This window comes from Phoenix dactylifera, chromosome 1 (genome assembly GCF_009389715.1).
Source record: "Phoenix dactylifera cultivar Barhee BC4 chromosome 1, palm_55x_up_171113_PBpolish2nd_filt_p, whole genome shotgun sequence".
NCBI classification, from domain to species: domain Eukaryota; kingdom Viridiplantae; phylum Streptophyta; class Magnoliopsida; order Arecales; family Arecaceae; genus Phoenix; species Phoenix dactylifera.
Window position 1 is genome coordinate 17,210,664 of NC_052392.1, and position 19,673 is coordinate 17,230,336.

The following is a 19,673-nucleotide window of genomic DNA, read 5'->3' on the forward strand; positions in this document are numbered from 1 at the left end:
CTACAAATAATATTTGAGCACCTGCTCTGATACCACTTGTTGCCCAAGGTGACAACCCAAGAGGGGGGGTGAATTGGGTCTTTTAAAACTTTTCTGATACTTCTAAAACTTTTTGATTAACTATGCTAAGTTGTATAGAAGCACAGTGAAAGTTAAACTTAGCAAGGGTTTGATGTATAGACTTCGACTTGATTAAATATGCTTGCAACTAAAGGATGTGCGGATAAGAATTAAGCAAGCAATTTATCTAAGTAAGTAAGTGTGTTAGTTAGACAATAACTAGAGGCATTACAAACACAAAGGACATATAGTGGTTCGGTGCACCCCAGCACCTACATCCACTCCCCAAGACCTCTTGGGAATTTCACTATAATCCTACCGATTACAGCCGGTTGTTTTACAAGCTCACAACCCAACTTGTTGTTTTACGAGCGCACAACGAACTCGGTCGGTTTTTCCAGGCTCACCGACTAGAACCACTCCGATTGTTTTCCCGGGATCACAATCGAACCCTACTCGTTGGTTTTACCCTCGGCTCACCAACAAACCTAACACAGTTGGTTTTCCCTTTGGCTCACCAACAAACCTTACACCGTTGGTTTTTCCTTTGGCTCACCAACAAACCTTTAACCCCTTGATTCAATCCCTTGATTGAATCAAGTTACAAGATATTAAAACAAAGAATAAAGACAAATCAAAGCTTCTTAAGCAAGCAGATATGACAATATAAACAAATAGAGTAAAGAGAAGCCCTCAAACGAGTTTTGAAGATGGAGGAGCTCGGCTTCTTCTTTACTTGATCCTCCTCTGATTTGGCATGAAGTAGAGGATCCCCGAGGCAGCACACGGATGGAGAGGAAGCTTTCGGATTCACTTGGATGTTCTTCTTCTCTCTATTTCGTTTTGGATGGCCCTTTTGTGCTTGTGGGAGATTTCCTTTGCAATCTCTTTGAGATCTCTTTCCTAGATGATCTCTCCCACTTCCATGCGTTCTCCCCTAGCTCTCTTCTTGTTTTTATAGCTTTAGATGGAGTGGAAACAAGAATATAGCCGTTAGAGACAAAAATAGAGCCGTTGGAACCAGTCTGCAGCTCCTGACAATATGACCGTTGGGTTTGGAGTCGACTCGCGCGATCAGGAGTCGGCTCGGCTGTAGCAGGAGTCGACTCGAGCTTTTCCGGAGTCGACTCGGCAACTGTTCCAAGTTTGAATTAAAGTTGCCGTCTTGACTGGGAGTCGACTCGACTTAACCCGGAGTCGACTCGCCAACTTCTGGCGCTGACCTGGCAATTTTGGAGTCGGCTCATCCTCTGTAGTCCGTGGATCCTAATTTGAATTTTGTCCACTCGAGTCGACTCGACTGTCCTGGGAGTCGACTCGAATCTCAGAGCCCGAACTCCCGATTCTCTGTCTTTTGGCTCATCCAGTCTTGGAGTCGACTCGAACTTCCTTGGAGTCGACTCGGCTCTCAGTTTCCGAAAGTTGGTCTTCTGCCATCTTAGTGTAGCGCTGCCTTGGAGTCGACTCGAGCTGTCTGGGAGTCGACTCGAATCTCAGAGTCGGAAAACTGATCCTCTGTATTTTGGAGCCGCGCTGCCTTGGAGTCGACTCGACTTGTCTTGGAGTCGACTCGCCTCTCAGAGACGAAAATACCGTCTTCTGTCTTGGGGTTGCGCTGTCTTTGGAGTCGACTCGGACTTTGTGGGAGTCGACTCGAATCTCAGTGTCCAAAAACTGCTTCTCTGAGTTTTCCCTTGTGTACCACTGAGAGTCGACTCTCGCTTTCTTTGGAGTCGACCCGACAACCATTGGAGTCGACTCGCATTCCTCAGGAGTCGACTCGAATCTCAGGGTCGAAAATCCCTCTCTGACTTTTCTGCCTTTTACACCCTGGAGTCGACTCGTTCTACTCTCGAGTTGACTCGCCAAGCATTGGAGTCGACTCGAATTCCTCAGGAGTCGACTCGAAGACTATTCTTTTAAATTTTCCTTGAATTTGCTCCTCCAATTTGAATCTTTTGAACTTGAGACTTGGGCCAATAACTTGTAGCTTTCTTCCAACTTTTCTTGAGTGCTTTTAGAGGCCTTCTTGTGTTCTTCCAACTTGCTATGTTCCTTGCAACATAAATATCTTTCTCCTTGCAACATAAACATTAGTATCTATACTTCAAGGTTTTGTGATCATCAAAATCAATCTATGAATCAATCTTTGGGTCATCACTCATAAAAGAGTATAATCAAGCTACGACTCACAAGTCTTTAAAATAGAGGAAATGAAATCAATTTACAAAAGAAATCATTTCACAATTCGGAATCAATTTGATTACTCATCAACCCCTCGTAATTCCTCTCAATGTTCCCTCAAATGCATGTACAGAATAATCAAGCATGGAGAATCAAGATTATAGAGGAATCTACTACAATATCAATCAATATGCTCAAGTGGAATCAATTCACACTTGGCGACATTCATGAAAATGAATTAAGGATGCTCATGGTGCAAAGTACATGACTCCCACTCACCTGTCAATCTGGCACAGCCCTGATACGCCTCCAAAAATCTACAGCTGGCAGTGAAAAACTTCTTCCTCTTGTTCCCTAGCTTCTTGCCCAACTGATACATGCATTTACAATATATTTAGTTTTGTATCAAGGGCTATAATCTACGTGCCAATTATAATATAGGGAACTTTAATTGATTCAACTCCCCTGTTCCCTAAATCTTTTCTTTTCTTTCTTCTTTTTCTTTTTAATTAATTAACTCACCATTTATGTGTATTAGGGACTCCCTTGCATGAGTACAAGGTTCCCTTAGCTAAATCTGGGCTTAATACCCTATTATGGCATGAAATCCCTTATTTTCCACTCGGATGAACAGTAACCCGGACTGACAGTGAGTTACTTTATCCTAGTTTTGATCCACTTTCCAAACTCCAAATTTGATGAAATTTTTACCTAACATTCTACACTCATAGGGGATTCCAAAGAGGTATCATCATCGGAGGCCGTTTGGCCCCCTAAATAATTTGCCGAAGTTGGGACTTCGACACAGTTTTTCCGTAGTGCCGGAAAAATTTGTCAAAATCCGATTCTTCTTCTTTTAACCACCTCTACAACCCTTATCCGACCCCTCTAGACTATATCCACCCTTTGTATAGCCTAATGTCATCAAAAGACTAGATAGGGATGGATATTTACCTTTTTCTTTTTGGAAATCGAGGTCCTTGCGTAGAGGGGAAGGAGATCTATATTTTTCCCTTCAGCTGGCAGCGCAACCGGGATCTCCTTCCTTTTCTTTTTCTTCTTCTTCTTCCTCTTCCTTTCTTCCTTTCATTTCCTCTCCTTCTTTTTCTTCCTCTCTGTTGCCGTCTGTGAACCCCCTCCCTCTTTCTTTCTCTCCGTAGCTCAAACCCTCCAATTAAATCACATCAAAACACTATTCACTCTTTTTTAATATTATTAAATTTTCAATTTGCCCCTACCACTTCAACGGATCTACAGTTATGCCATTAACTTTTGATTCCTTCCCATTTTACCCCTTATATCAATTTTAAAGGACTATTCTATCCCTTTTTATATAAAAAAAATTTTGGGGTTATTACATCCTCCCCTCCTTATATAAAATTCGTCCTCGAATTTAAAAGAGTAAATTACCTGATTACTCAAAGGGGTGAGTGTATCTGGTCTTCATATTCTGCTCGGTGTGGTATTGAGAATCAAATAAATTAGGAGTGTTTTACCTTCTATCTCTACCACATAGGTAGGATATACATACTTCGCTTCTATACTATCCTCTACAGGTGTATTAATAGCTAAGGGAATATGCATCAATATCTTATCCTTAGCTAACTTTTTAGCAAAATAAGGGAACACAAATGAATGGGTAGCTCCAGAATCAAATAACACTCTAGCTTTAATCTTATCAATGAGGAGCATACCTGTCACAGCTGCATTCGATGCCTGTGCCTCCTGTGGATTTACCGTGAACACCCTTCCTTGCCCTCTGCCTACTAGAGCTGATGGCTGAGATGTTCCAGCACTCTGCTGTGACGCTGGTGTCTGACCTCTACCTCTGCCTACAGGCCCCCTACTACTAGGCCTGTCCATCTGCACAGAAGGATAGGATGCCAAAGGCACAAACTGCTGGGTGGCACCCTGCGGGCATTCTCTGACAAAATGACCCGGCTGTCCACATCTGTAGCACACTCCCTGACCCATTCTGCATCTGCCAGGGTGCTGCTTCCCACATATGCCACATACTGGCCATGATTGGAACCTAGATTCAGTTCTGGCCATAGTGACTGGAGGATGAGGTACTGATGGTAGAAAAGTATCTTGTGATTGACCTCTTTCCCTCCATTTTCTCTTACGTGGGGTAGGTGGAGCTGAGCGTACAGACTGCTCCGTCGGGCCCTCCGAGAGCTCTACTCCCTCAGATCTATCTCTACTGCTTTGCCCTTTCCCCATACTCATTTTCCTCTGTTCTCTTTCAGCTCTTTCCTCTTTGTTTCTGGTCTCCCACTGTTTTGCTTTATCAATCAGCCTAGACAAGGTGGGGACCTCTACTGCCAGTACTACATTATAAAGCGGGAAAATCAGACCCTGCCTGAATCTTTCTATCCTGGCAGCTTCAGTGGGGATGATGTAAGGAGCATACTTCCCCAATCTAGTGAACTCACGAGCGTACTCAGATACGCTCATTCCGGGCATCTGCTTCAGTCTCTCAAACTGAAGAGCCCGATTTTGCCTCTCAGCCGGAGACAAAAACTCATCCATCACTGCTTGCCTGAACTCTTCCCAGGTTGGAGGATTCCTACTGTACAATCTGTCCTCCACTTGTCTCTGGTACCAGTCCCAGGCATCTTCCTTCATTGTAAGCCCTACAAGTTCTATAGCTCTTGCATCAGAACAGGGCAGTCTCCGTATCATCTTTTCAGTCTCCTCCAGAAATCTCTGAGGATCTTCACCTTCTTTCCCCTTAAACTCCGGGGTTCTAAGCCTCAGAAATTCTTGTACAGTAATCCCCTCATCATTTAGAGCCCGCCTGGCCAAACTTCTTAGCACAGGTACAGGAGGTAGGATGGATACTACTGACGGGGCAGGAGGTTTCCCCCGAGCAATATGCTCTCTTAGAGCCTGATTCTCTGCCAGTAATTGTTCCATCAATGCATCTCTACTTCCTACCTCTCCTTGATCATCAACCCTCCGTCTATCAGCAGGAAGAAATTTTTCTCTTTGGGGCTCGACATGTGCGGAACCTGAATCCAATGCTAAATCTGGCTCCATCCTCCTTCCAAGACGAGCAGGTCCTCTCCTTGGAGGTATTCTTTATATATCTACATACTGAGTCACTACACACTGAGTCATAAAATGATTTACTAAATTGTAAATGACCCAGCAAATAGCATAAAAAAAATTCTATGCTCCATAGTATAATCCTATACTTAATCCTGACTCATCCTATTGCTCTGACAAGACTCTTCTTAACCTTTGCTCTGATACCAAGCTTTGTCACGACCCCCGCCCCGTTCCCGGCGGGCCGCCGCGACGGTCCTAGGGTGCGGGTAGGCATAAGGCCACCAACCACCGCGTAGAACCCTACTACCTATCAATCATCAATAAATCTTGAAAAATTTGGCATGATGCATGCACAAAATGATCACTTTTCCTATAGTGACCTGTCAGGATTATCTCAATACATACAACACACTACCTGTCAGTGCAGCAATCACATAATCCGTCACATAATGAACCTGGACAATATATATCAATACATTATCTCAGGCATATAACTCATATGTATAAAAATCTGGTTCCCATTCCATCCATGGTCAAACCCATATCCACAACAGGATCTATGACTGTAACTATACACTATATACAATAGAAGGTTTATAATACACCAAAAGGGTATAAACCTCTATCTACATTATACTATACTATACTATGGAGCGGCACAGCTAGCAGGCAACCACTAATCCTGCTCCTCTCTATACAATACCTTTCCTGCAATCAAAAACATCAAACTGGGGAGTGAGTATATAAATACTCAGTGAGTGGAGTAGAGAGTACTATGCACATGAGACAAGATATAATCATGGCTCGAGGTAAAATCTCAAGATCAATAACAAGATGAACATGAACTCAACATAAAGAATATGGAGTAAATCATCAATATCACCACAATCAATATCAACTCATCTGAAGCATATATGGAATAATCAAGTCAACATATATGCTACTCATGAATATGTTCAACAGGTCATAGTACTGAATCATATAAATCAGGTGTCAATAGGCTGAATCATCAACAAGACAGCTATCGGGAGGTGGGTTTTACGCCCCAGGCGAACCAGCAACAACTCCCTACTGCCATATGCATACATCGAATATGACACCACACCAATATGTAAATCATCACTAGACAGCTGTCGGAAGGTGGGTTTTACGCCCCAGGCGAACCAGCAACAACTCCCTACTGTCACATGCATATGCAGGATAAGACACCATACCGATACATAAATGCTAGACAGCTATCGGGAGGTGGGTTTTACGCCCCAGGCGAACCAGCAACAACTCCCTACTGTCACATGCATATGCAGGATAAGACACCACACTGATCATATAAATGCTGGCCAGTATCCAGAACAGAAATCCATCTCACATCTACATACTAAACGGCACCTCGCGGGAATTCTACATCCGCGGAAAGCCATACTGCACCTCGCGGGGTCTTACTATGCCCGGCGGCAAGCAGAATATAAGTCGTAGGACCGGCCGATCCTACGCCTAGGGCCGTGTCCCCCCTAGGAAGGGACTGGGCTCCGCCCACCTAGAAGGCTACTATGTGCACAAAGGCCGATGTTCAACCCCATCGACTATAGGTGTCCTGCAGATACTGCCAAGCCATGCATAAATGCCATAATGCACCCTCCCAATACTCTACTAAAAAGGAGTATAATCAAGATTACCACTCACTCGATCATGACCCAATCATAAACTAACATCAGGGTTAGGAGTGAGGGTCAAGGAAGTGCAATACAACTCAATATACCACTAAAAAGGCTCTACAAATCTTTGAAATGGAGGAAATGAAATCAATTTACAAAAGAAGTTATTTCACAATTTGGAACCAATTTAATTACTCATAAAAGAGTATAATCAAGCTACGACTCACAAGTCTTTAAAATAGAGGAAATGAAATCAATTTATAAAAGAAATCATTTCACAATTCGGAATCAATTTGATTACTCATCAACCCCTCGTAATTCCTCTCAATGTTTCCTCAAATGCATGTACAGAATAATCAAGCATAGAGAATCAAGATTATAGAGGAATCTACTACAATATCAATCAATATGCTCAAGTGGAATCAATTCACACTTGGCGACATTCATGAAAATGAATTAAGGATGCTCATGGTGCAAAGTACATGACTCCCACTCACCTGTCAATCTGGCACAGCCCTGATACGCCTCCAAAAATCTACAGCTGGCAGTGGGAAACTTCTTCCTCTTGTTCCCTAGCTTCTTGCCCAACTGATACATGCATTTACAATATATTTAGTTTTGTATCAAGGGCTATAATCTACGTGCCAATTATAATATAGGAAACTTTAATTGATTCAACTCCCCTGTTCCCTAAATCTTTTCTTTTCTTTCTTCTTTTTCTTTTTAATTAATTAACTCACCATTTATGTGTATTAGGGACTCCCTTGCATGAGTACAAGGTCCCCTTAGCTTAATCTGGGCTTAATACCCTATTATGGCATGAAATCCCTTATTTTCCACTCGAATGAACAGTAACCCGGACTGACAGTGAGTTACTTTATCCTAGTTTTGATCCACTTTCCAAACTCCAAATTTGATGAAATTTTTACCTAACATTCTACACTCATAGGGAATTCCAAAGAGGTAACATGCATCATCATCAGAGGCTGTTTGACCCCCTAAATAATTTGCCGAAGTTGGGACTTTGACACAGTTTTTCCGTAGTGCCGGAAAAATTTGTCAAAATCCGATTCTTCTTCTTTTAACCACCTCTACAACCCTTATCCGACCCCTCTAGACTATATCCACCCTTTGTATAGCCTAATGTCATCAAAAGACTAGATAGAGATGGATATTTACCTTTTTCTTTTTGGAAATCGAGGTCCTTGCATAGAGGGGAAGGAGATCTATGTTTTTCCCTTCAGCTGGCAGCGCAACCGGGATCTCCTTCCTTTTCTTTTTCTTCTTCTTCTTCCTCTTCCTTTCTTCCTTTCATTTCCTCTCCTTCTTTTTCTTCCTCTCTGTTGCCGTCTGTGAACCCCCTCCCTCTTTCTTTCTCTGCTTCATTCCGTAGCTCAAACCCTCCAATTAAATCACATCAAAACACTATTCACCCTTTTTTAATATTATTAAATTCCCAATTTGCCCCTGCCACTTCAACGGATCTACAGTTATGCCATTAACTTTTGATTCCTTCCCATTTTACCCCTTATATCAATTTTAAAGGACTATTCTATCCCTTTTTATATAAAAAAAATTTTGGGGTTATTACAGCCTAATTATGTGGTAATGGATAGTTAATGTGTGGTTATAGGTAGTCAATAATTGTGTGGTAATGGGCTGCCTAATTATGTGGTAATGGATAGTTAGTTTTTTTTCTTTAAGAGTTAAGTGGATTTACGTTTTCATTTTGCATTGTAATGCCTATATAGGGCTGCCTAGTTTTTCATTTTGACATGTGAGTAGAAAGAAATTACAAACTATTGTGTGCTTTAAAAAGAGAGTGGTATAGTCTGAAGACTTTTCTTAACATTGGTATCAGAGTCATTTAGATCTATTTTCTCACATTCTCTTCTCCTCATGGCCTCCACCACTAACCTTGTCAATCCTCAAGTACCAAAGTTATCGAAAGATAACTATGAGAGTTGGTCAATCCAAATGAGAGTCTTATTTGGTTCTCAAGATTTGTGGGAGCTAATCATTGATGGGTTCACGGAACCCACACCGGGAGTAGAAGCCATGTATACCATGGAAGAGAAGAAGGCTCTTAGAGAGCAGAGAAAGAAGGATAGCAAGGCTTGTTTCCTACTCTATCAAGGGTTGGACGAGTCTACCTTCGAGAGAGTTGCCGAAGCAACGACGAGCAAGGAAGCATGGGATATCCTTGCTACCATCTACAAAGGAGTCGAACGGGTGAAGCGAATTCGCCTCCAAACTCTGAGAGGCGATTTTGAAGCCGCTCAAATGAAAGACGAAGAAACTATTTCCGACTATTATTTGCGATTATTATTAATCGTAAATAATATGAGGAGAAATGGAGAAAAGTTCGAGCACGTGGTGGCGGCGATTGTGGAGTCGAAGAATTTGGAGGAGATCTCAATTGAGGAGCTCTTGGGATCTCTCCAAGTTCATGAGCAACGCATGCAAAAGAAAACTATCTCCACAGCTTTGGAACAAGCACTAGAGTCAAAGTTGACTTTAAGTGATTGAGGCTCACATGGTAGAGGCCGTGGTCGTGGTAGAGGTAGGGGACGTGGTCCCCAACAATGAACCACTCAAAATCAAATGGAGACCCAAAGCTTCAGAGGCCGAGGATGAGGCAATCGGGGAAGATTCACACTTGGGCGTGGAAATAACAAGAATGTTCAGTGCTACAACTGTCATAAGTTTGGGCACTATGTATCGGATTGCTGGCACAAAACCGAAGAACAAACCAATCTCGCCGAAGCAACAAATAATGAGGGTAACAACTCTACACTTTTTCTTGCTCATGATGATTCAAGTGTTCAGAATGATGCTTGGTACCTTAACTCGGGTGCTCGCAATGATATGTGCGGGAAGAAAGAATTTTTCATGGAACTCACAGAAGGAGTTCATGGAAATGTGAGTTTGGGAGATTCTTCAAAACATCCAGTTAAAGGCAAAGGAAAAATCAAAATCTATCAAAAGAATGGTAAGCTCGAGTATATTTCTGATGTTTACTATTCCTAACATAAAAAGCAATATTATTAGTATCGGTTAACTACTCAGAAAGGGATATGTAGTATATATGGAGAACAACCATCTTTGGTTGAAAAATGCAAATGGAAGCCTCATAGCTTGTGTTAAGATAACAAAGAACCGTATGTTCCCCTTGCATCTAAATACGGAATTCGAGAAGTGTTTTCAAGGACTCGTTGAGAATGAGTCATGGAGGTGGCATCTTCACTTCGGCCATCTAAACTTTAATGGCCTGAAGTTGCTTTCTACAACCGGCATGGTGCATGGCCTACCAGCAATCGATCCACCAAATCATGTTTGTAAAGGCTGCATACTTGGCAAGCAATCACGGCTTTCTTTTCCTAGTGGAAAGTCATGGAGAGCAGAGGCACCATTGCAACTTGTTCACACTGACATCTGCGGATCGATTAAGCCTGTCTCTTTGGGAGGTAATAGATATTTCATTATCTTCATTGATGACTTCAGTAAAAAATTATGGGTGTACCTTCTTAAAGAAAAATCTGCCGCTTTCATTATCTTCAAGTTCTTCAAAGCCCTAGTTGAAGCAGAGAGTGGTTACAAGCTTTTAACTCTCCGATCTGACCAAGGTGGGAGTACACCTCAAATGTCTTTCATGAATATTGCAGGGAGCAAGGCATAAAGAGGCAGTTTACTACTGCCTACACACCACAGCAAAACGACATCGCAGAGAGAAAGAACCGAACCATCCTTGACATGACAAGAACCATGCTCAAAGAAAAGGGGCTGCCGAAGCAGCTTTGGGCGGAAGCTGTGGCGTGCTCAACTTATTTGCTCAACCGATGCCCGACGAAGATAGTGAAGAATAAGACACCTCAAGAGGCATGGAGTGGTTACAAGCCTAGTGAGGCACACCTACGAATATTTGGGTGTGTTGCATATGCTCAAGTACCTGATGTCAAAAGGAAGAAACTTGATAATTCGGTGAAAAATGTATCTTCATTGGATACAGTGAGGAGTTGATGGCGTATAAGCTCTATAACCCATTAACCAAGAAACTAATGGTTAGTAGAGATGTCGTCTTCAACGAAGGAGAATCATGGAACTGGAGCAATAAAGAAACTGCCAAAAAGCAACTTATGGGGGATGAACCTGATGAACCCCCGCAGGAGGTTCCACCACCAGCTACACCACCATCTCCTTAATAAGCTACCCTTTCCTGGAAGAGGCTCTTCTTCTTCTGAGGGAGCTAATAGCAACAGATCTACCATGCATCGAGGTCCCATCAGAATGAGAAGCCTCAGGAAGATTTATGAGCAGATAGAAGATGACGATGAACTCAATTTTTTCTATTTATATACTGATCACGAGCCTCTCACCTTCCAAGAGGCCGAGGAAGAAGATTGCTAGCGATCGGCAATTGAGGAGGAGATTCACGCCATCCAGAAGAATAACACCCGGGAGTTGACAACACTCCCACAAAATCATAAGGCGATTGGTGTCAAGTGGGTATACAAGATTAAGCGCACAGTAGATGGTGGAATTGATCGGTACAAAACGAGGCTTGTAGCGAAAGGCTACAAACAGAAATATGGCATCGATTATGAAGAAGTATTTGCCCTGGTTGCTCAACTGAATTCGGTGAGATTATTGATTTCACTTGCAGCTCATCACAGGTGGAAGATATACCACCTTGATGTCAAGTCAGCATTCCTCAATGGCGTACTTGAGGAAGAGGTGTATGTGCAACAACCAGAAGATTTTTTAGTGAAAGGGCAAGGGAACAAAATTTACCGCCTGAAGAAAGCCTTGTATGGTTGAAAGCAAGCACCACGGGCTTGGAATGCACGGATCGATGAATATCTTCATCAAAATGGCTTCACCAGATGTCCCTATGAGCATGCCGTCTACATGAAAGAAACCATCAAGGCGAACTTCTAATAATTTGCCTTTATGTTGATGACTTGCTATACACAGGTAATAGTGCCGAGATGTTTGCAGAGTTCAAGACGTCCATGTTCAATAAATTTGAGATACGGACAATGGGTTCTTGTCCTACTTCCTTGGCATCGAAGTGAAGCAGCAACAAATTGGGATCTTTATATCCCAAAAGAAGTATATAAAGGAGATCTTAGAGAAATTCAATATGAGTAACTGCAACCAAGTAAACAGGCCAGTAGCCATAGAAATGAAGCTATCTAAGGAAGGAAATGGAGGTTTCGTGGACTCGGCTCTCTTCAAGAGGCTAGTTGGTAGCTTGAGGTATTTGATGATCACAAGGCCAGATATCGTTTATGGAGTCGGACTTATGAGTCACTATATGGAGATACCGAAGGAGTCTCGTTGGCTAGCAGCGAAGAGGATTCAACCACCCTTAGCCAAAAAACACAAAAGACAAACAAAAAGAAAATCCTTCTAAGGTATATTAAAGGCTCACTCAACCTGGGTCTATTCTATGCTTATGGTGAAGCTGCAGAGTTAGTGGGCTATTCTGATAGTGATTAGGGAGGTGACCAAGATGAGAGGAAAAGCACCACAGGCTATGTCTTCTATCTTGGGTCAACTGCATTTTCATGGACCTCAAAGAAGCAAGGAGTTGTGGCCTTATCTTTATGTGAAGCAGAATATGTAGCGGTTGTATCTACAGTTTGTGAAGCAATTTGGTTGAGGAATATGTTAAAAGAGCTGGATCATCCACAAGAAGAACCAACAATGATATTGGTAGACAACAAATCGGCTATACAACTTGCAAAGAACCCAGTACATCATGGGAGGAGCAAACACATAGATACACGGTTTCATTTACTCAGAGACCATGTAAAGCAGAAAACCGTGGAGCTGGAGTATTGTCATACCATGGAGCAAGTAGCAGATATTTTAACCAAGTCGTTGCCGATTGAATCCTTCAAAAGGCTAACAGAAATGCTCGGATTGAGAACATTTTGATTCAAGGGGACGTGTTGGAAGTTCCAACAAATCAAAACATTTGGTAATGGGTAGTCAATGTGTGGTAATGGGTAGCGTAGTAATGGGCTGCCTAATTATGTGGTAATGGGTAATCAATATGTGGTAATGAGTAGTCAATAATTATATAATAATAGGCTGCCTAATTATGTGGTAATGGATAGTCCATGTGTGGTTATGGGTAGTCAACGGTAATGGGCTGCCTAATTATGTGGTAATGAGTAGTCAGTTTTTTTTTCTTTTAGAGTTAAGTAGATTTACGTTTTCATTTTGCATTGTAATACCTATATAAGGCTGCCTAGTTTTTTATTTTGACATGTGATTAAAAAGAAATTACAAATTATTACGTGCTTTGAAAAGAAAGTGGTATAGTTCGAAGATTTTTCTTAACAATGCTGAATTCAAAGAATTCGCTTCAAAATTAGTCAAGCCCGATCTCAGGCCCGACTGACGGAGGCACCCCGAACGCCTTCCGCCTTTAGTTCCCCACGTGCATCTCAAAGACTGGGGAGTAGACTAAGAGAGTAAGAGCTATTATCAGGAGAAAAAAAAAGAAGAAAGGAAAAAAAAAAAGACTGTGGAGTAGACCCAACGTTCGGAGTGGTCGTCGGACGGACGCAACGAAGCAAAGTGGAAGGTGGAAGACACTTGAGAGACTTTGCTAAATGGTATTTCTGAATTGCCATGCGATTGCTAAAAGAAAACAGTAGAAATAGAAACTATAACAACACAACAAACAACCGAAACTTAAAATAATCTAGCAACCACGTCAAAGGAATTTCTTTGATTGATTGATGGTGACGACACTCTTCACATAACACATCAACATCAAATAAGTTAAATAGTTCATACATAGAGGTAGGCTGATGGTAGAAAACTTGAGTTTCGCACACGCGAACATGACCATGGTCATCCCCTGACGTGGCTGCGGACGGGGTTCACTTGGCGTCCGCCAGGAAGTAGTCGGCGGTCAGAGGTCGGAAAACCGGCGGCTCCTCCACCTCCAGCACGTCCACAAACCTCTTGAGCAGGTGCATGTAGACCACCCAGTCCCCGTTCCTCCTGGCGCTGGGCATCGGCATCACGTAGCCGGCGCTGCTCCCCCATGGGAAATGGTACGAACCGAACACCGCCCTCCCCCACCCGAACTCCACCTCCCCTACCGGAAAAGCCCGTCCCGACGACACAACGCACCCCACCCCGCCGTCCTCCTCCCCGAGGTAGATTCGCGCCACGGCCGGCTCCGGCCGCCGGGCCTCAACCCAGTCCACCAGCCCCCGGAAGTGCTCCTCGGTCGTCGCCTGGCGCAGCATCCCGTGCACCGCCGCCGCCGTCTCTGCTAGGTCCATGTCCTTCAGCTCCTCCACCCCGAGGATCCCGTACGGGATGGACACCACGTTGCCGAAGTACCCAGCCATCTCGCCACCGCGGGCCAGCCGGGTGCGGCCGTCGACGACGGCGCCCATGCGGCAGACCTTGTCCTCCGGTCGGGCGCCGCGGGCGAGGACGCGCCAGAGATAGGCAGTGAAGGCCTCGAACTTGGTGCGCTGGCCGCCGGAGGCGGCCTGGATCCGGGCGATGTCGTCGGCTGCAACGTAGCAGATCCGGCTGACGGCAGCCTCCTGGTCGGGCGAGAGCGGGGGCGGCCGCGAGGAGACCAGCGCGCAGAGGCGGTCCGGAGAGGAGTCGTAGGAGCCTGGGCGGCGAGGGATGAGGAGAGAGCGGCGGAAGGTGGGGGCAAGGGAGATGGGCTTGGAAACGGCGGTCTCAGCCCAGGCCACCAGAAACATATTGGCCGAGTAGGCGTCGGCGATGCGGTGGTCGAACGTGCAGGCCAGCACTAAGCCCCCACATTTGAGCTCCGTTGCCTGTTTCCGGAAAAAGAAGGATGATTTATTAGAACAACCGAGAGAGCAGATTGCATGAGCAGCAATTTGGCTCGCCAACGTCGACGGCGAGCGCAACCCGCACACGGACGGTGACTCCGGGCCGTGCGCGGTGCTCGGCATTGCTGTTCATGCACGGTTGCGCTTAAAACCGGTGGCGATATCTAAACCCGTTCTGATTGCACGACGTTATGATTGAGCGCCTGGTTCTTTTCAATTCAACTAAGGACCGGAGAGGATTACAACTTTTTTTAGTAGACTTAATCTAGTCTCTATACGAAGTGTATTACATGGGCCTTTGCAAAGCTGTACGTGCGGTGGCAGACTGCAATCATATTGAATTGTCCGGAACCAGGAGCATAATGGGTAGCACGTACGTATATGTATCCATGTAGAAGTGTATTCGTATATGTATACATGTGGATATATATATATATATATATATATATATAGAAAAGATAGTGTAAAAGAATAATAAAATTTAGCTGAATCACATGTTCGTTTTCAATCAATTGATACCGTGCTGATAAAAAGTAAAAGTGAACTTACTAAGCGTCTCCACTGCAGTGATACTTGAGTTAGGTGTGGTCGTAATCGAACAGCCCACGCAAAGGTGGCAAGGTTTCAAATAACGGACATAAATTTTGTGTTAGAGCATTTCTGTTGCAGATTTCAAGGAAAAGATATATTTCGTGAGCACAAGGCCGAGCAAGCATGGCCACTCGGATGTCCCAAGAGAGCTCGTCTTTGAGACGTGTTTCAGAAGAGGGTCCTGCAACTATATATAACCATTCCTTTCACCATGAAATCAGCGCATTTGCTATTTTTCTCAAGAAAGCGATTGGTGCATTTTGTCCAGCCCCATCGATAGCACTAATCAAACTTGTTTCCACCCTCGTCACGCTTAATTGTCGGTAATAAGCCATGCATGTAAACCCCATGCATGTGATAAAGTACCAAAATCTGATGTGTTCGTCTGGCGTCTTTCTTCTAACTCCCATAATTCAACGAAAGAGAGAGAAGTAAATTTACGTTACCTGGACACAGAGCACTCCTTCCTTCTTCTTGGGCAGCAGCTTCCTCTCCACACTTTCGTCCGGGTTGTTGAGGCGCAGCTCTTGGAGCTCGACATCGGCGTAGGCCTCGATGAAATCCACTCCACGGTTGTTGCAAAGCAGCTCTGGCTCGTTCACCGGGTTGGTGAGGACCTCGCCGGCGAAGGGGTAGTAGGTCACCAGGGCCTGCGCTAGTGATGCCTTGAGAGCGCTGACCATGCTCCCGAAGGTGGTCTTGCTCTGCTTGGCAGGTGGTTTTTTGTAGCAGAAGAACACACCCACGTCAATTGCCGGCAGCAGCAGGTCGAGGTTGGACAGTGGCAGCCAATGCTCCTGCACCGGCAGCACCGCTGCTACTCTCTCCTTCCCCCTCATCGTTACAGCATACTCTTTGCTTCCACCCATTCTTAGTTTCTTTGATACACAGATAGATAGAGAGAGAGAGAGAGAGAGAGAGAGAGAGAGAGAGATATGGTGGGTGCGTTGATACGAGCTTTATGGTAGAGAAGTTTTATTTTACAGATTTTTTGCCGTGGGGCTCTGAAACAAGAGGGTGGGCGGGCGGATGATGAGGAGTTGTAAGGAGGAGAAAGGTTTATTTATAGGCGGAGGGGGAGCTGCAAGAGTCTCTGTTTTTTTTTTTTTTTTTTTTTGTTACCTTACATTGTTTTTTTCTGTATTTTAGGTGTTGTAGCTCGGCAAAAGTTAACGGCTTGTTCCACGGAGACTTGTTAGTCGATGCTCCCAACGGATGGGGATTGGTTGAGAACTTGTTAGGTAGACTTAGGCCCTATTTGGGGAGCTTTTGGTAGGGCTGTTAACGAGCCGAGCTGCTCGGGCTCGGCTCGGGCTCGGCTCGGTAAAAGCCCGGCTCGGCTCGTTAGTCAAACGAGCCCGCACCTAATATGAGGCTCGTTTACATCCGAGCTCGAGCCCGAGCTCGAGCCCGAGCAGCTCACGAGCCCAAACGAGCTTGGGCCTTTGGCTATTTGCTGAATGCTGATTGATTGGTCTCCCATGGCCATGGGCCCACCCGGCCAGCCCACTCTCCAGCCGGACCAGCCCCCACCGTCCATCGACCCAGATCGTAATCACCACCACTCATCACTCATCAGCTCATGCATGCCCTAGTCTCCTCGACTCCTCCTGTGACCCTGTCTCCCTCTCGAGTCTCGGCCGCCTCTCCCAAGTCCCACTCGACAGTCGACTCCCAACTCCCAAGTCCCAGCCCTCCCCCGATTTCGGCCTCTCCCTGTCTCCCACTCGACTCCCAGCCCTCCCAGCCCTTCCGGCGACGACCCCCTTCCGGCGACGACCCCCTTCCAGCCCCAGCCCCGCCGCGCTCCGCCTCCCTTCGCCCGCACGCCGCGCCGCCGAACCCCTCCGGCCCTCCTTCTCGACTTCTCCTCCGAACCCCTCCGGCCCTCCTTCTCCTCCGAACCCCTCCGGCCCTCCTTCTCCTCCGAACCCCTCCGTACCTCCTCCTCCGAACCCCTCCGGCCCTCCTCCTCCGAACCCCTGCGATCCCTCGACTTGCTCCTCCCGGATCTTCCCCGACTCCGAGTCTCCAACTTGCTGAGTTGCTGCAGCGCTGACCCCCGACCGGCGACCGGCCGACCCCGACTTGCTGGTGAGTTTCCTCTTCTCCCCTCCGAGTCTTTGCTCCTCAGTTTTAAAACGTGGTCATTTATGGCTAAAACTCACTGAAGCATCAATTATTTCTATGCTGTTGAGTGCTGTCACCCCTGCAACAAGCTCCTGCCGCCGCCCCGAGGTTCTCCATGCGCGTCGCCTCGAAGCAGGCCTACATCTGCCGCGACTGCGGGTCATAATCCCTTCTCCCCACCAACCTAATTCTCCATTCTCCTCAGCTTTATTTTACTGATACTGCATTGAGTACTAATGCATTCAGATGTCTTTTAACTGTGATTTGTTTCTAAATTATGTGCAGTTACATATACAATGATAGAACACCCTTTGAGAAGCTTCCAGATAAGTATTTCTGCCCTGGTGAGTTGTATCCTTTTCTTCTCCATGTCCAGTTTCCTTCTTTTTTCTCTATCTCGTATGTGATTAAATCATTAAACTCTGACTGTCCTGAATCATTTTATCTAGTCAAGCTAAGGATGCTAATATGTCCTAAAATAATACCATCTTTAATACATAATTACTTTGTGCATTGTCCCTGATATATTTGGCTTCACCTTGATTGATCTTAACACCATTCCTTTCCCATGCAATCAGTCTTGTTGCATGGTTTCAGATCTTTTCTCTAAGTATCCTGCTGTCTTCTTCTTTTCAACCCATGGCATTTTAAAGTACCAGCTCATTGCTTCATAAGAAGGTGTTCCATACATCCAGGAAAGTAAACTGCAAGCAACATGATCTTTATACATTTCTACATAGTTTGACCAAACTTTTCCTCGAACACCAGTTTAAGATAAAAAGATCAGCACTAATCCACCAAAAGTTACTGATATTTTTATCCACAGCGGTTGAAATCTTACATATTTCTTTCCATGATTGAATTGGCTAGAATTGGAGAGAGAATGCATTTCCTGACTTCTAATTAATTTCTTATAGTCTGCGGGGCTCCCAAACGGAGATTCAGGCCATATGAACCTTCAGTTGCCAAGGATGCAAATGACACAGATGCCCGTAAAGCCAGGAAGGCTCAGATGAAAAGAGATGAAGCCATTGGGTAATTGCCTCACTATAAGTAATTTTGGGTGGATCCTGAGTGTTTGAAAGCATATCTCGCTTATATATATCATTCTTGAAACTCTTGTGCTTTCAGGAAAGCGTTACCTGTTGCCATAGTGCTTGGAGTTGTAGGGCTAGCTGGCTTGTATTTCTACCTCAACAATGCCTACTAGTGTGAGCAAGGAGCATCATGAGGCTCCTCTTTTCTTCATTCTGAAACTGGTCGAGTCAATATTAGTATTCATAATGTACTGTCATCTGTAACAACAGAATAAGTTAATGTACTTATGTTTCCAATTTCAAGTTGTGAGGTTTCTGTTAAACAAGCAACAAATGCAAATTTCAGTGATCAAGAAGATAAAACCAAGAAATAAAATTCAACTATCATATGATCTGAATGACAAAATATATGCCTGTCAGCTGAGAACTATGAGAGGTTAATGAGTTCATTTGCAAATATTTGCACATCAAATATTCCGAATCAATGCCATTTGAGGCAAGTAAAGCTGTATAATGAACTTGAATGGACTAGAAATGCACATACAGTGATCTAATAGTTCTATGCAACTCTTCTCAGGTTCTCAGGATGGAAATCACCTACTTTCCTCAAAAACCTTCTGAAGGTCATTCAATTTTCTGTGACAGATGGTGAATGCCTGTTTCAAGGAAACAAGAAACAGACCACCGAGCTCGTACCGAGCCCGAGCTCGGGCTCGTTCAGGAGCTCGTAATTGAAACGAGCTTTACGAGCTCGAGCCCGAGCCTTTGCTTTACCAAGCGAGCCCGTGCCCGAGCCCAATATAGAGCACGTTACCGAGCCCGAGCCCGAGCCCGAGCCCGAGCTACTGTGAAACGAGCCGAGCCGAGCTTTCCCAGGCTCGGGCTCGGCTCGGCTCGCTTTTGGAGGGCCAAAAAACACTTTTTGGTTCTCTAAAAGTACTTTTAGATAAAAAATGGTGTTTGGTAAAATTTCCGAAAAACTGTTTCAGTTTTTGCGGAAAGCTGAAAACAGCTTTTGGAGGGAAGCTCCAATTTGGAGCTTTCCGAAAATATTGTTTTCAACTTTGTCGGAAAGCTGTATTTTTGACAAAAATGCCTATATTAAAATATAATAATTA

The 19,673-nt window shown here is 44.6% G+C and overlaps 2 protein-coding genes across 2 annotated transcripts; one reads left to right on the forward strand and one right to left on the reverse strand.

Annotated features, from left to right (window-relative positions):
* Positions 1-13,664: 13,664 nt before the first annotated feature.
* On the reverse strand, positions 13,665-16,412 carry LOC120111362 (coniferyl alcohol acyltransferase-like). The gene is made up of 2 exons (XM_039128325.1): positions 15,835-16,412; positions 13,665-14,779 (listed from the first exon to the last, which is right to left on the reverse strand). Exons 1-2 carry the CDS (start codon positions 16,255-16,257, stop codon positions 13,850-13,852), a joined length of 1,353 nt encoding a protein of 450 aa, XP_038984253.1. The 5' UTR covers positions 16,258-16,412; the 3' UTR covers positions 13,665-13,849.
* Positions 16,413-16,875: 463 nt separating this feature from the next.
* Positions 16,876-18,878, forward strand: LOC103699096. Its single transcript, XM_039125314.1, has 5 exons — positions 16,876-16,939; positions 17,587-17,677; positions 17,804-17,862; positions 18,436-18,553; positions 18,650-18,878. The coding sequence occupies exons 1-5, from the start codon at positions 16,876-16,878 to the stop codon at positions 18,726-18,728; spliced, it is 411 nt and encodes a 136-aa protein (XP_038981242.1). The 3' UTR covers positions 18,729-18,878.
* The last annotated feature ends 795 nt before the right edge of the window (positions 18,879-19,673 follow it).